This window comes from Sitophilus oryzae, unplaced genomic scaffold (assembly GCF_002938485.1).
Source record: "Sitophilus oryzae breed Bouriz unplaced genomic scaffold, Soryzae_2.0 scaffold_810_pilon_pilon, whole genome shotgun sequence".
Taxonomy (NCBI): Eukaryota; Metazoa; Arthropoda; class Insecta; order Coleoptera; family Curculionidae; genus Sitophilus; species Sitophilus oryzae.
The window spans coordinates 6,694,889-6,711,732 of record NW_022147429.1 but is presented as its reverse complement, the minus strand read 5'-3'; the positions used below and the strand labels follow the sequence as shown (position 1 = coordinate 6,711,732).

The 16,844-nt window shown below is 31.5% G+C and overlaps 2 protein-coding genes across 3 annotated transcripts; one reads left to right on the top strand and one right to left on the bottom strand.

The window, feature by feature from the left end:
• The first annotated feature begins 2,941 nt into the window (after positions 1 to 2,941).
• On the top strand, positions 2,942 to 7,392 carry LOC115888977 (tetratricopeptide repeat protein 30A). Of its 2 annotated transcripts, XM_030908875.1 has the most exons (11): positions 2,942 to 3,058; positions 3,147 to 3,380; positions 3,480 to 3,647; positions 4,389 to 4,524; positions 4,583 to 4,747; positions 5,022 to 5,290; positions 5,804 to 6,000; positions 6,171 to 6,381; positions 6,537 to 6,712; positions 6,800 to 7,008; positions 7,070 to 7,392. In XM_030908875.1, the coding sequence occupies exons 1-11, from the start codon at positions 3,002 to 3,004 to the stop codon at positions 7,201 to 7,203; spliced, it is 1,956 nt and encodes a 651-aa protein (XP_030764735.1). In that variant the 5' UTR covers positions 2,942 to 3,001; the 3' UTR covers positions 7,204 to 7,392. The 2 variants fall into 2 exon arrangements, with proteins under 2 accessions (XP_030764735.1, XP_030764736.1); XM_030908876.1 differs by lacking the exon at positions 5,022 to 5,290 and having other exon boundaries at positions 4,583 to 4,770.
• A 262-nt stretch (positions 7,393 to 7,654) lies between these two features.
• Positions 7,655 to 16,331, bottom strand: LOC115888978 (neutral and basic amino acid transport protein rBAT). The gene is made up of 9 exons (XM_030908877.1): positions 16,136 to 16,331; positions 14,722 to 14,930; positions 14,107 to 14,259; positions 13,183 to 13,372; positions 12,809 to 13,124; positions 12,221 to 12,751; positions 11,976 to 12,163; positions 7,934 to 8,095; positions 7,655 to 7,876 (listed from the first exon to the last, which is right to left on the bottom strand). The coding sequence occupies exons 2-9, from the start codon at positions 14,810 to 14,812 to the stop codon at positions 7,795 to 7,797; spliced, it is 1,713 nt and encodes a 570-aa protein (XP_030764737.1). The 5' UTR covers positions 14,813 to 14,930; positions 16,136 to 16,331; the 3' UTR covers positions 7,655 to 7,794.
• Between the last annotated feature and the right edge of the window lie 513 nt (positions 16,332 to 16,844).

Sequence of the window (16,844 nt, the reverse complement as noted above, 5' to 3'; positions counted from 1 at the left end):
ACTATGGGCGGCTATACGTGCCTCCCGGCGCCGATTTTTTTTATCTACCTAGAAGATCGTCAATTTTAATTCAGTTATTATACTTGTAATACTATAGTCTGCCTAACGAGTCAGGGAAGACATCGACGTCCACAGGGAAGACATCGACGGGGTCACGTCCAAAAAATGACAAAAATATAATTTACTTGTAACAATAATTGTCACTGTCATGGAATCTCTCGTTGGGCAGATTATAGCTTATTTCTATTCAGGATACATAACAGTATGATAGTTGTCTGTCATTTTAATTCGCAAGCAAATTGTATTTTCTGTAAATTTTTAGATGCCGCGCCGTCTGTCTCGAATATTTCCCTGACTAGTTTAGCTGTATCGGTAAAAAATATACTGACGCATAATGTAGAGGGTGTTAGTAGATCTCAATAAAAGAAGGCTGTACTTAAACTGCCGTTAAACGGTAGCTTACTAAAATGCCGTTAATAGGTATGACGTTGATGTGACGCACTTATGGCTCCCTGGTACACCCAGGGTTCCTGGGCTAGTACCATTACATATTGGTTTTTCTCAAAGAGTCTTGTGATTGTGGCGGAAGACCCTTTTGCATGGTGCAGGTTTATTTGGGATATCCCATGCATCAGGTTTCTGGGGTAGGTAAGGATCCCCCTGTTGTAGGGAGGACAGGGTATTTCCCACCATAACCACGCTAACCAATCCGCCAAATAACTAAACCATCTATAAGCAAAAAAATATAAAAAAGTCTTGCTCGGCGTGAGATTTGAACCATGGACCATCCGCTCACGAAGCGATAGCCTCAGCCACGGAGCCACAGGTGCTCTTGAAAATGCTTATGCCAGGCATTACTTTCCGCCGATATGAACGACGTCACAATATCTATTAACGACATTTTAGTAGGCTACCGTTTAACGGCTGTTTAAGTACATCGATAAAAGAAACATATTTTCTCTTTACCGTTTTTCAATTAAGTCAAAGGTATAGATATTTCCACATAGATAAAGATATTTTTTACTGAGTTATTTTTCTTAAAGCAAAAAAATATTTTTGGCTTAAATTTTGAGAACCACTAGTTTTTCTTTGGGTTTTCGTTGTAACTTTAATCCGCTATCTATGTTGCTATATTATCAATATATTATGTTTTTAACTAAAACTAAACAAAAACCCAGTTTTTTTTCGAAAAATACAAAATTTTGAACAAAAAATTTGCGAAAAAAACGTCATTGACATATTATTGGAGTCGAAATATATCATCCTTAAAATATTTGCACTTCCTTAAAACTCATCCTGTAGTTATACAGGGTTTAACAAACCAGATCAATGTAAATATTTTTGTGATGATCTGTATTATTTCTCTGAGTTTTATATTTATTTGGACAAATATGCAAATCCTTAATTTTGAAGCTCTTTCCTTATGTCTTTGTCATAATATTTGAACGTACTGTATACCGGGTGCGTCTCAAAAGTGGCTCACCTCTATAACTTTTTTATTCGTTCAGATAAAACAACGAGATTTGGTATGTTAGTATATGACATAAATTGGGATTGATTGACGTAATCAATTGTTTTCGGTCACTTCCGGTTTCACCGGAAATTACTACAACTTTTGATTTTTAAATGGCACCCTCGGTATTTTTTTACTTTATTCGATAAAAAAATGGAATCCTGAATCGAATGACATAATATATATAATATCCGGCAGCCAGGTATCCGGTCATCGCGATTATTTCAGTGAAATTGCTGATGAAAATAATAGATAATGTCGCGATCAAGAGAAAACCCAATTGCAAGCGTGATCGACTACTACTTGAAAACAGATCGAATTGATCACAGCCCCCAATTGATCACAGGGTCCCTTACAGTTGGTCGTCGAATAACGTAACAAACCACTAACCCAATTTGACGAAATTTGCGAAAATATACCTTTCAGCTCCTTGCAGCAGTGTTTTTAGTATGAGGTTGTTTTCCGAAGCTGGTTTGGTTTACGACAACAAGCGAAATCGCCTATTATAGACAAACGTTGAAAATTTAATTTTTATTCGCCAAAATTTTTACTTACATTAATTTTGACTATTAATTTTCTAAAATTCCCATTGATAAAAGAAAAAGATCAAGATAGTAAATTTTTAAAATCTGTGTATTTTTTTTCATTTATTATTAGTTACCTATTATGTCACTATATGAAGTTTTCATTTTTTATTTTTCATTAAAGTAAATAATGAATATTTTCAGATTTTTTGAAGTTTTTGTTATTTTCAGCTTTAAATAAAAGCAATTTAAACTGTAAGTACATTATTTTTTGTTATTTATGTTACTTTTTGAATATCCGGTATCCGGCCGGATAATGAGTTACTATTCGGTATCCGGCCGGATACCGGATAGTTGCCGGATATCCGTTTCATCTCTAATTTTTAGTGTCTTGTCCTGTCCGGTTAAAAGATGCCCAAATCGTATTTTTAATATCTCAATTTTTTTAAAAGGAACGAGGGTGGCTCATTAGCATATTTGGAAAAGGCGTTTTTTTACGAATAATTTGATACCACACACTTGGTATTTTGAGTCAAATTGTAGTTATGAACCGCATGTTACAATTTCAAATAATCACATATGATATGTCATTCGATTCAGAGTGTCATTTTCTATCGAATAAAGTAAAAAAATACCGAGGGTGCCATTTAAAAATCAAAAGTTATAGTCATTTCCGGTGAAACCGGAAGTGACCGAAAACAATTGAATAAGTCAATCAATCCTAATTTATGTTATATACTAATATACCAAATATCGTTGTTTTATCTGAAAAAATAAAAAAGTTATAGGGGGTGAGCCACTTTTGAGATGCACCCAGTATATTGTTTACTGTATATCATCTGTGTATTTCTAAAAGTACGCCCTTATGTATCCTAGCAACTGTTGACATTTGCCCCATAGTCAACTTTCATTACCATAGTAACCACCGTAACTTGTCTACAAACAGTATTCATTCCATTTTAAAATGTATTCCGCTCATGTAATTAATGACGGCGATTTTACAAAAACTGTATATAATCTAGTAAGCTCTCTTAGTATTTTCGCTCTGACAAAATAAATATTGTAACAATATTAACCAATTCAAGCCCACGCACACTTTGACGTTTCAGGTAAAAGAAAGTAGATTTAGTGAAGCTATTAAAATACTTCATGGCATACCAGAATCTAGTTCTACAAGAGCAGGATTATCTTTATTAGCTTACTGTTATTTTTATATCCAAGATTTTAACAATGCCGCTAGTTATTACGAACAGCTTACAGAAATGTATCCAGATAACGACGACTACAAATTATATTACACGCAGTCTTTATATCAGGCTTGTTCGTACGACCAAGCTTTTCAGGTAGTATATTTATAAAATATTTATCCCAAATTGAGCCAGAGGGGGGGGGTTATATTAAAAAAAGTTAATATTTTATTGGTGTGTATTAAATATTATTAGGTATCAAATAAACTGATTGAAAATCCAAAATATACCGGACCTGTAACAAAATTACAAGCCGCAATTAAATACAGCCAAGAAGATGTTCTATCAGCCAAGAGCTTAGTGGATGCTTGTCCCAGTGATGATCCTGACAAAGAAGTTAACCTGGGATGTCTACTATATAAAGTACTTTTAAATTGCGTTATCACTTGTTAAGAAACAATTCTCCATTCTTCACCATGGAGAACTTCATTAGGGTGAAGTTTTTTTTTAATTGAAATCACTTATAGAAAAAAAAACACCCAGTATATAGAAGCCTCCCCAAACATAAAATCATAAATATTTCTCTGCGAAAATGCACCATTCTATTTTTTCGACTTTAGAATAACTGAAATCAGTTATACGAAAACGTGGTCCTGCTTTATATTCTTGTTAAATATTTCTTGTTTAGGTATGAACTGAACCTAGTAGATACTGTAATTTAGACATCAATACAGTACTGAGAAAAAACGAAAATAAACAAAAACGAACCAACAAACCAAACCAAAGCAATCAAAACACGCTATAAGCTAAAACTCGTCTGGCTTTATTTTATAATATTTGATCAATAAATGAAAATGGTATACACTTCCGCAAGAAGTTTTTTTGCGTGTCTATGTTTAGAAACATTTCTAGAATAAAAAACAAAAACATGTTTTCATGTAACTAGTTTCAGCTATTCTAAAGTTGAAACACTCAAATAGGATTTCCGCAGACAAATTTTTATAAAATACTATTCGAAAAGGCTTCCAAATACTAAATATAATTTCAATTGATTTCAAGTAAACGAAACTTCAGCCCTTCATTAATATAATTATTATTGATTTAACGATTTTGTCAGAAATATTGTTAAACGTATAAGAAATGTTTTATTCGTATCGTTTATAGGATGGGAATTATGAAGAAGCTTTGGCAAAATTCGTTAACGCCATACAAAATCAAGGATTTAAACCGTATTTAGCTTATAACGTAGCTTTGTGCTATTATAGGTTGAAAGAATACGGCCCCTCATTAAAATATTGCGGTAAAAAAGATACTATATAATAAAAGTAGCATAATTCTTGGAGTTTTTATATTTTTAGCTGATATAATAGAAAAAGGTATTAGAGATCATCCTGAATTGAGTATAGGGATGCAAACTGAAGGTATTGAAGTCAGATCTGTGGGGAACACATTGACTCTACACGAAACATCTTTAACTGAGGCTTTTAACTTAAAAGCTGCTATCGAATATCAGTTAAAAAATAGTAAGAATGCAAAGGAGATTTGGGTATGATTGGACACTTTTAATAATATCTAAAGAAATTGACATTTATATCGCAACTTAAAACTTATGACAAAATTAATTAATATAAGGTAAACCATATTTTTATACTGAAATTAAAGGACTGTCCAATGATTATTAAGCTCTTGAATGGAATACATTTAATAATAGGATATTTTGTAAATTTGTCCGATATAATCCGACTTTCCCCTTCTTCAATTTTGGCAAAATCTTTACTAAAAGACGGTTCTTCTTAGTTGATGCCGCAAGAGAGGCCCTGACTGACATGCCACCTAGAGCAGAATATGAGCTAGATGCTGTAACGCTTCACAATCAGGCATTAATGAATTTCGAACAAAATCCGTCTGAGGGTTTCGAAAAACTGCAATTTTTACTGCAGCAAAATCCTTTTCCGCCTGAAACATTCGCCAATCTGCTTTTGCTCTACTGTCAACACGAATGCTACGATTTGGCCGCTGATATTTTAGCAGAAAACGCTCACCTGACTTACAAATACCTAACACCAGTAAGATCCACTTACTTTTCTTGTTATATAACAATTAAAAATCCAAAGAAAATTGCAGTACATTTTTCTCCTCATCAAAGAACTAAAATGAAATGTTTTTATTGTTTAAAAAATCTCTATATCAAAAGATCAAAATAGTCTGTCCAATGGGGGGATCCCTGACAGTGACAATTGGGTCTGTCATTTTCATTCACAAGCAAATTGTAATTTCTGTCATTTTTTGGATGTCGCCTGTCAAAAAGTTCTCTGACTCTTTGGACAGACTATACCTAGAGATGGATACACGACTTGTCCAACAAGCTTTGTGATAATACCTAAAGTCTCTCCAACAAAAGGATACATGATAGTGACAGTAGTTTGTAATTTTAATTCGCAGATAAATTGTATTTTGTTATTTTTTTGATGTCGTTTCTCAAAATCTTCTCTGACTCGTTAGAGAGACTTTATATAGTGTATTATCGCAGTTTTCGTTAGTCATCAATATAATTTACTTATATTTAAACATTTCAACAGTATTTATACGATTTTCTGGATGCTATTATTACACAACAAACATCTCCCAGCGATGCTTATCAAAAATTAGATGAGCTAGCAAGTAGGCATACTGAACAGCTAAGAAAATTAGCTAAGCAAGTGCAAGAGCACAGGAATCGAGGGGATATAGAGATTGTCAAAAAAGCTATTATGGAATATGAAGAGTGTTTAGATAGGTAAATATATATCACTTTCAACTTTCATAATTTTAAATTTATCTGATTTTAATAAGTAAAGTTTGGCCAAAGAGAGAAGTCCAAAAAAAATATAAATGAAACTAACGCCAACTAACATATTTTCTCCTTGGATAGACTATAGTTGCGACCTTATTTCAAAACTATTTTAGATATATACCAGTATTAATGGGACAAGCTAAGATTTACTGGGATTTGGAAAATTATCCTCAAGTTGAAAAGATTTTTCGAAAAAGCGCTGAATTTTGTAATGAGCACGACACCTGGAGACTTAACGTTGCGCATGTCTTATTTATGCAAGAAAACAAATTTAAAGAAGCCACTGGATTCTACGAACCATTAGTAAAGAAAAATTATTCAGAGGTATTTAACATATTCAATTTACATTTTTTCTATACCGTACTTCGTACCGATAAACACAGTATTCTTGAAATTTGCGGCAACTGACATTTTAAAATATTTAATAAGTAAGAGTAAGAAAAGTAAGAGTTAGAATCCTGTTTTATTGCCTTTTTCAGATTTTGAATGTTAATGCCATTGTATTGGCAAATTTGTGCGTTTCCTATATAATGACGTCACAAAACGAAGAAGCTGAAGAATTAATGAGAAAAATTGAGAAGGAAGAAGATCAAATGTCTTTTGAAGATCCAGATAAAAAATATTTTCATCATTGTATTATTAACCTTGTTATAGGGTATTAAAATGTTGATAAAAAAAAACCTTTGCGGTCACAATACTGTGGCTGCAAATATCAAAAGTTAGCTAAGTACTTTTTTTTCAGGACTCTGTATTGTTCTAAAGGCAACTACGAATTCGGCATATCCAGAGTCATGAAATCTCTTGAACCATACAACAAAAAACTCGGTACTGACACTTGGTTCTATACAAAAAGGTGTTTCTTAAGTTTGATCGAAAATTTAGCAAAACATATGATTGTACTGAGGGATGCCATTATTCAGGAATGTGTACAATTCTTGGAGAGTTGTGAATGTAACTATTAATAATATGATCAGTGACACGATTTAATGCACTAATTTATATAAATTTACAGTGCATGGAAAATCTGTAAGAACTGTGGCATATCCTACTTTATCTGAAGAAAATGAAGTTCCTAATGGAAAGGAAACTGTTAGTTATGAAGCAAGAAAGTTGAAATACCTTCTGTTAAAATTGCAAAATTATTAAATTTAGTTACAGTTTTATCACAAACTAAGATATAAGTATGTAACTTAAGTTAGTCTGTGGTTTTATCCAGTTTCATATAATATATACAAGGTGGGCTAAAATATTTCGCAACAAAAGGGAACATTTTTTATTATTGTAACTCCTCAAAAATATCTTTTTAGACTTTTTACAGACGAAAAAACGTTAGATTGAAGGTTTTCATTTCTAAAGGCCTTTGGCATTTTTAATATTATTTCCGAAACAGTAACGAATATTATTCTTATTGGATTTACTTTGCGTGTGATACTAGTTATGACAATATTCGGAAAAATAAAAGAAAATGTATTTTTAAACGTCCCTGTATATTTATGAAACTTGATACAAAATTCCTTTTTTGTTATTGAGTATATTGAAGAAATTCAATAATAAAAAAGTAATTTTTTTGCTAACTCTTTTGATAGATAAAAAAATATACTCTTTAATGCTAGCAAATATATTTTAACTGCAAATACAATAATGTTTCAAAGCAACTTATCATTTTTATTATCCCGCTCTATTCAATAACAGCAATTTATTTCAGATGAGCGGAATGCAATAATTACAAATAAAAGTTTACTCCTCCCTCTTAGGTACATACTCCAACACAATTGCAGATTTTGCAGTCACTGGAACAGACCTTGCTCCCCTCTTAACCCTAAACACAATTTAACATTTATTATATTTATTTTGTTCTCTAATAAAAATAGCATACCCAACGTCCATGAACGCTGTCTCGTTATAGTTCTGACTGAAATACCTAACAGTGACCTCCTCCAGCTTTGCCAAAGGAGGAATTTCGCTAGGTATATCGATTACAGATGTCTGGTTTGTAGGATTGAATGCCACAAAAACACCCGGGCTGCCTGGTGTAACCCTATTATAATAATGCTTATTAGTATTTCCTTTAAAGCAAATATCGATATTTTACCTTTGCCTTTAAATAAGGAAGCATTAAAACATAATATGTATTAGTAAATACGATTAAAATTAGAAAATCCGGTGTTTTATTATGTTTAAACTATCGTTGGTCTACAGGCAAAACACCAAGTCCGAGTTTTTTCCTTTTTGACTTATATCATTTGACTAGATTTGTTCCAGATTACAGTTTCTGAAAAAATCTATTAAGTCTTCAAATAATTATTAATTTCATATTTAACTAAATTTCATATTCATTAAGCCCATAACAGCGTTATATTCATTAAATAAAATACACTAAAAAATATTTTTTAAACTTGGTGTGTTTTCGTTGGCCAACGATGTTATAAGTTATATTATGACTTAGTCATTTATGCATATGTATGTAAAGGAACAAGCAACAGAGGGCGTCACTGAAGAATATCCTTTGAGTTCCTAAATTTGCGTCACCATAATTTTACATCGTACATTAAATTTACGTCGTTATGTTTTTATTTTTATTAGATTCTTTAAAATATTAGGATTTATTTATTATGTCGCAAAAAGTAATGTGACTGCGACATAAACCTTATTGTTATTGTAGTTATTCCCCAAATAGCAGGGAAATATTAACTGCCAAAAAAAATATTGCACTGTAATCATAATAATAATAATAATAGCTCCCGTGTATAGCGTTTAACGCCTTGGGAGTAGCAAGGTACAGCTTGCCATACTAGAGCCGTTCGGTATATAGGAAGGTAATGTGGCTAGCACTACTCTTCAACCGCCTATTATTACCTCAGGATTGTGAATCCCAAGTACTCATTTAAGGCTGTGTCGACCTAGGTACCCAAAAAATTTTTTTATTAAAATAAAAATAGTCGGCTGATGAAATGCCGGGTGTGGGATTGGAACCCACTCACAACCTTCAGATTGGTAGACGAGAGCCTGTACCTCTACGCCACCGGGCACCACTGTCATCATACACATGTAAATAGTACAGTACTTCTACTTTACTACTATTCTTACTATCTGGTACTTTCCCTAAGTGATGTCAGAGGCACAATACCATTAGGCTGAATATGAAACGTTAGATTTAAAAAATTATTTTTTATTGAGATAAAATTGGAATAAAATAAAATATGCCGGTATGACATTTTATGAATATTGAATTCAAATGAGAGGTTATGAGATTGTTGGTGCAAAAATGTAATTTTTGTATTTTTCAAATTTTATATTTATATGTACTCCTGGATTAAAGTTAATTGAAGGGGTTAGAATCATAAGGGTCTAAGTTACATTTTTTAAAAATATGAGTTAGACCCATATTTTCAAAGTTAAATGTAGTGTAGTTGTTTGTTAGCAAAGAGATCCAAGTGATTCTGGGACGTTTGGCGACATCTATTAACCGGGCAAAAAAGTTGCTAAATTTTATCGCATTTATTCTTAGTGTCAAAGAGATCTAAGCGCACTTGGATCTATTTGACTCCCACATTTTTTGTAAAGTTTTCATAAAAAAGTTTTGTCACATAGATTCAGTATAATTGACGCGTGCAAACCGGCTCTTGTGTTTTTCTGATATTTTGTGTGTTTGAAAATATTGTAATGTGTAACAAAAACATTGCGAAGTTGTTTATGTATTTAGTCTAATCTACTAGCCTGGAAAAAATAGATCACAAGTTTTTTGAAATTGGACATTCATATATGGACTGCGATCGCTCTTTTGCCCGCATTGAGAAAGCCAAGAAAACTTTATTAACCGTTTTTGTTCCAGAGGACTGGACTAAAGTTATAAAAAAACATCTAAAAAATTTACTGTTTATGAAATGGAAAAAACTGATTTTGTTTCATTTCAACATCTTAACAGTATAATGATTGACCCAAAAATGGACGTTGAAAAGAAACCGATAAAGTGGCGTGAGATAGTCTGGTTCCGATTCAAAAAAGAGAGAACTTATTTTATTTTTTGTATAGTAAAGTAAGAATACCTTTTTTACCTATGTGTCAAAACGAGAATTGCTCGACGCTTAAAAGGGAAGACCATCTTTGTTGCTAAATAACGAAGTATTCAAGCCCTTATATCCAACTCCATTGAAAATTCCGTACATAAAATGGGAAAATCGAACTCAACTTCTACCATTTATTCCACCTATTCACCATGACTTTTATTTAACTATGCCCCATGAGGCAAAAGCAAATAAAGTTCCAAAAAACAAAATCAGACGACGGTTATGGTTGAAGTTGAGGAAAATCCAGAAATGGATGAAAGCAACGACAGTGTGGTGTCGGATTACGAAAATTAGAATTATTCAGCTAAAGTTCGTGTTGTATTTTTTGATACCTTTTTTGTATAATAAAATGTTAGTTATTTTTATGAAAAATCGACTTATACCTTTTTTCCTGACAGAAATTGATCAGAGTTGTCAGAAGCATATGGATCAAAGTGACATAAAACTAGTTAAATACAGTTTTTTTCAGTCTGTGGCAAACGGTATATGAAATAGTTACACGAACTGCATTCTTTTACGCAACAATCATTTCAAATGCGTTCATGCAGAATTTACAATAAGCAATCAACTTTAACTTTAATTATCTCAAAACAATGGCAGATGTACTTAGACCCTTATGATTCTAACCCCTTCAATTATATTTGTTAAGTGTGTTTTAATTTTAATTTTATATGTTATATATCGTCCTATTGCTGCCAAAAGTCACTAACTAACATTTTTCCGAACAACCAAATTCAATCACTAACTATGTTTTGAAGCGGAGAATCAATTGCGAAAGTCATTAACTACGATTTCTGGCTATTTATGTTTTATTTTAATACCGAATAGTTACTAACTATAACATCTTTATGCAATGCAATTCATCTTTAGACGCATTTTTCTCGGAAGGGATAAAAAGTAAGTTAGTGACTTTTGGCAGCAATGGGACGATATATTTGCTTATATTATGTTAGGTTTTATTTTTGATATATTGCAATTTATTGCAATTTTATTTTGATGTACAAGCCATAGTGCGTCGGGCTTCTGTAGCTCCTGGAATAAAAAACCTGGGAATTTTGTTTAAGTGCAAACCTAAAGTGTGTACTAGGATGTATTTCAGGAAAATATTTTAACTTCTGCAGGATGGCTCAAAAAAGTAAGTGTATCGGGATGATTTTTTTAAATGGAACATCCTGTATATTATTGCATTTTTAGTAGTTTCAGAGATATTAATAAATATTATTAATATTTATTAATAAAATAAATATACTAATATTATTATTATTATTATAATTTACTCATATCTTAGGATTTTGAGAAGCGATTGAAAGGAAGCCAAAAATGCAATAATGTACAGGGTGTTCCATTTAAAAAAACCATCCCAATCCACCTACTTTTTTGAGCCACCCTGTAGAAGTTAAAATATTTTCCTGAAATACATCCTAGTACATACTTTAGGTTTGCACTTAAACAAAATTTCCAGGTTTTTTATTCCAGGAGCTACAGATGCCCGACGCACTATTGCCGGACGCTATATTGTAATTTATCTGCATAATTTATTGTAATTTATATACATGCATTTTTTTCTCTGACAATGCCAATATTTCTGTAAAAAATTATACTCATAATAAAGATATGCTAAAGTTATATTCATAACAAAGATATGCTAAAACACCAGATTTTTTTGAGAATTTGTACCGTATGATCAAAAAAAAAATGGCGCTGGCTGGGAAGTGCAATGGATGACATTTTCCATATAAATTTACATATAAAATGACAGCGACATTCATTTCATATCCATCGCTGACACCGTTTTTTTTTTCGATCATACAGTATTAAATGGTATGAAACATATAAACCAAGTTAATTTACCTGAAGAAAGCCAAAACTGTATTGTTTTGCAAACCATATACTCCGCAAATACCCCTCATGATGGAAGGACTTTCTCTTATTTTCAATAAATCTGAATCCACTGTTTCATTGAAATTAATCAGAGGTGCTCCAGGTAACAAATATGTTACAATATTCAATACATCCCTAGGATAACCACTGGATGTTGCCTACAATGATTACTCATTAAAATTCATGGCAATAAAAAAAAATTAAATAGCAAGTACCTGCCACAATGGCCACTCAATATTATCAATATTGAATGTGTAGTTTAAACTATTTACAGTTTCATTAACTGAAATCGTTGTCTTGGAAAATACATTAGAATTAAGAGGCATATCCACCATAAGAGACTCATTAACCTTATATGATTCAACTTTACCCAAACTCTCTGCCACTAGCAAGGGACCATTTTCTGTTTTATTCCTAATAAACGATCTGAGTTCTTTAAACAGTGAACCAATTTCTGGCAAATTATGTGTTTTAGTGTGCTTATAAAATGGATACTGCGTATGTCCAACTGTGGAATGTGGGTTTATGGTGTCTTCATTCTCAAAATTAGAGTCCACAAGCAAATATGCAGCATTGTGTATAGATACACCAGATGCATTCAATGCAAGGAATTTTTGTATTACATTAGTAAATTGCTGCAATACTGCCTTGTTTCGGAAATTTAAATGAGGCTTATCAAAAGGAGAATAGTAGTATTCATTTCTGGTTTCAGAATATTTCCAAGCTGACACATTCTTCTGACTGACCTAAAAATAAAATTGAAGTTAGAGAACTCTGACATCCTTAGTAAGAAAATATTTTACCCAATTGTTTGGTGGAGAAGTTGAACCATCTCTGGCATTGTTAGATCCTTCTTTCCAAATATAATAATCAATAAATTCAGGATCTTTCTTTTCAGATCTATTGAACCAAACATTGGAGGTGGTAGGATCCAGTTCAATAATAACATTTGAGCCTTGATTTTTGACAGCACTTATTGCCTGTATAATGGATATATTATCTAAATAACCATATATATCATGTGGCCATGTGATAATAACTCCCTTAATGTTTTTATCCAGATGTTTAACATTTTCTAGTGTAGGTTCTTTCAGGTTTGTTAAAGGTCCTTTCTGCCACCTATAAAGAAGTAGCAAATATAATTTGGATTATGAATTATAAAATATTAATAAGTTACCATGTTCTTGGTGGTGGAGGATCACATTTAGGGGCAGCATATATTATCAACACTGCTCCAATAAGCATTGTTACCCATAAAGCCCAAAATGTGATAAAGAGGAACCACCTCAATCGTACCCAAAATGGGTCATTGGCGTATTTCATCAGTTCTTCCTTAGTTAAGCCAACAAATGCAGATTTTTCCTCCACTAGTAAATATTATTATTAGTCATATTATCATATTAAAAATAAGTAATAAAATAACACAATGAAAGTAAAGGTCAACAAGAACCATTAGAACAATCAACAAGAACTAAGAACCATAACATGGCACTTAACATTGATTATCACATTTATTTAATCTTGTTACCTACTACAATCTGTAATCTGATATATTACTGTAAAACACCCCAATTAATGATTACAACAATCCGTTTTTTTTAAAAAAAAAATATAGAATAGATATACGATATACTATATGATCGAAAAAAGAAAACGGCGTCCAGTTGGCTTGGAAATGAACATTGTTAGTTGATAACGTTCCCCATATAATTTTACATAAAATTACAGCAATATTTATTTCATAGCCATTGCTGATGCCGATTTTTCCACCATACGGTAGAAGAATAACAGATATAGAAGATATATATGAAACATAAATTTTAACCCACGGCATATAGTAAATGTACAATTATTATTTTTAAATAAAAATAATTTTAACATTAATTTCCGAATGTACCTTTGAAATTAATCAATACATGAGCTTCTACTATAAGTAATAATTACAATTATATAATAATATATTAAATTAATCATTCACAAAAGACTCTAGTTATTATAATTACTTGTAAACTAGTAAAATATCTTACTTTATTGTACATTTTTGTTTAAAATACCTACAAATTTAAATGGTAGGCCTATTTATTAGACAGACAATACTTACTAATATCAAGTTTTGCATCACCATTTTGGGGACTTTTCTCGTTACAAATTATTTCAGCTGGCTTATCGTGAGGCAACATTTTTTCATCTGCACCATCTGCCTCTGAGCTTGTTTTAACTTTAACTAAAGATTTAGGTCGAGAAAGTGCATCATCTACAAAAATTCCATTATAATTACTTTTTAATGTTATTTATTATTGTCAATTATCAATTAAGAGTACTTAACTAGTGAAGAGCCACAGGACTGTTAGTTAAGACCTCCATTTAGTAAAATTAATATTTAAATTATATTGTAATTAATTGGAAAAGTATCAAGTGAAATTAATTATTAATCTAAGATATTGTTGTAATATATTTTATACATAAACACATACTCGAGGTCTTCAAAGACACTTCTGTCTGCAAAGGACTCTTAAAAATGTTTTCATTAGGTCAAAAAACAAAATAATATGCTGACGAAGCTTTCTTTCCTACCACCATAATGATGGTATGATCCAAAACAGGTTTGAGACTTGAGACATCCTAAACCCCGTTCCCGTTAGTATACATATATTAAGAATTTTAGTATTATTTCGGGTATATACGATAATTTAGTTATATAGTAAATAACTCTTACCTTCCATATCTTTTTCTGGTATAGGTTTATAAGACGAAGGGGGCGGATCTGAAGATGTCTTGCCAGAAATATCCAGTTTATTTCCTTCCATATTAAATATGAAAGTAGAGTGATTACTTTTAGAAATATAACCGGATAACTATACCTATTTACTGACTCAAAAATTAAAAATTACAATCAAATTTCTGTCCTGGAGATAACCTCTAATCCAGGGGGGTGACAGTGAAATAGAAAAATTGGAAACAGTCATTAGTGTCATTCCTGTCATTCTCCTCACGACAAGTATGGCCGCCTAGACAAGGACAGCATTGTTTTTGTCTAACTATTGTCTAACTTCACAGTTTAGAATTGACAGATTTCAGTTTCAGAGACAACTTCAGATTTGTTCTAGAACAAATTCGAAAATATTCGACGCCATTTAATTCATTCCGTTTAGTTTCGTTTTGGAAGTTCAATTTAATATTTCGGCTGAAATTTATAAATATAATGGTAATAAAGTATATAAAATATATATTACATGAAGAATCCTGGAGAAAACGACGTTTCTGCAGTAGTAGGTATGTCCCATGTATATGAAAAATAGGTAGTAAATAAACACTGTTTTTACATTTTTTAGATGCAAGAAAAGGGTATTATAATATCTTTGATCGGCGATTTTTCTGAAAATGGAAGCAATTTACAGCAAGGTAAGATCATTGTTAACTATAGCCAACATTAGTTATCTCCAGTATGTGCGATTATTGTCAATAATGCAATAAATCGGACTGATAATCTGATTATGTTATCCGACTAAAAGTCTCTTTTTGCTTCTTTTTGATTTATAAGCCAGGCCTCTTTGGGAATAATGGACGCTTTTTTAAACAGTATATTTATATTTTATACCTATTGATATTTTTACATTGTTAATTTTAGTATAAAAAAATTGTTTTTCTGTTTTCAGGTTTTTGTATAAGGCTCCCGTTTTCATGTTCCTGTGTCCGTTTTCTGTCCTTGAAGTCTGCGAATACGTGTGTTTATTTACAAAATACTGTAAGTCATGCTTATACCTTAACTAATTTACGTTAAAAGTACATATAATTAACTAATTGGTATTGAAACAATACAATCCTCTATATTTTTATATTTATTTAGTCACGTTGTTCCATATTTCAAATAAATATATGTGAATAAATAATTTTTTGGTTTTATTTATGAAAAGTAAAAATACAAAATACATTTGAACTGAAAGAGGACCCGCCATTGAATAACCGGAAACGGAAATGAAAATTAAGCCATCATGTCCTTATCATGTCAACCTGTCAATTGGAAAATTAGTTCTCCAGACGACAACGAAGGCTTTCGGTGGCGTATCGTGTTTCCACGATTTAACACAGAGTTGACACTTCTTTCTAGTTAATTATTTTATGCTCTAATCTACACTAATTTGTAATTTATGTAAATAGTAAATAGACGGGTACCTACAGGTACCTATAAGCGTTTGGTTTTTATAGAAAGTGGTATAACTTAGGTAGATGCTTGGTAGAAGCAGGACACATGGAAGCAGCAGGCAGAAAATGGAAAATCATAAAAATCAATATTTCTATCCTCAGAGCAATAATCTAAAATGTTGATTACATAATACTTCCATATTCACGTTAAAAAGCTGATGCAACAAATTGACAATTAAGTATTTTTAATAAAAATCTTTCAGTAAATGTTACACAGTAATAATTAATTACATATCTCCCATATTAATAATATGAGATTAAACTATTATTATTAAAATATCTATAATAAAATTAATCTGAGATCCATAAGGTTGAATTATTGAAATTCCCGCGTAACGGCTGTACAGGTTGCAGTGCTGGTTGCATATCTGGTCTGGAACCAACGAGCTGAAAATTTTGACATGGATTATATTTGGACTAACCTTAGGGACTAACTATGATTAATTAAACCCAAAGATTAAACCTAATCCTAATAATAACCTAAATGGTCCAATAAATAGTCCCCTAAATATTAAAATCTTTACTAAAATGGCTACTATAATATTTGATTAATATTACATCTATTTTATGTTATTTTCTTTAAGGGGCACTCTGTATACCAGCTTCCCAGCTTTTAATAATATTTATACGAATAAT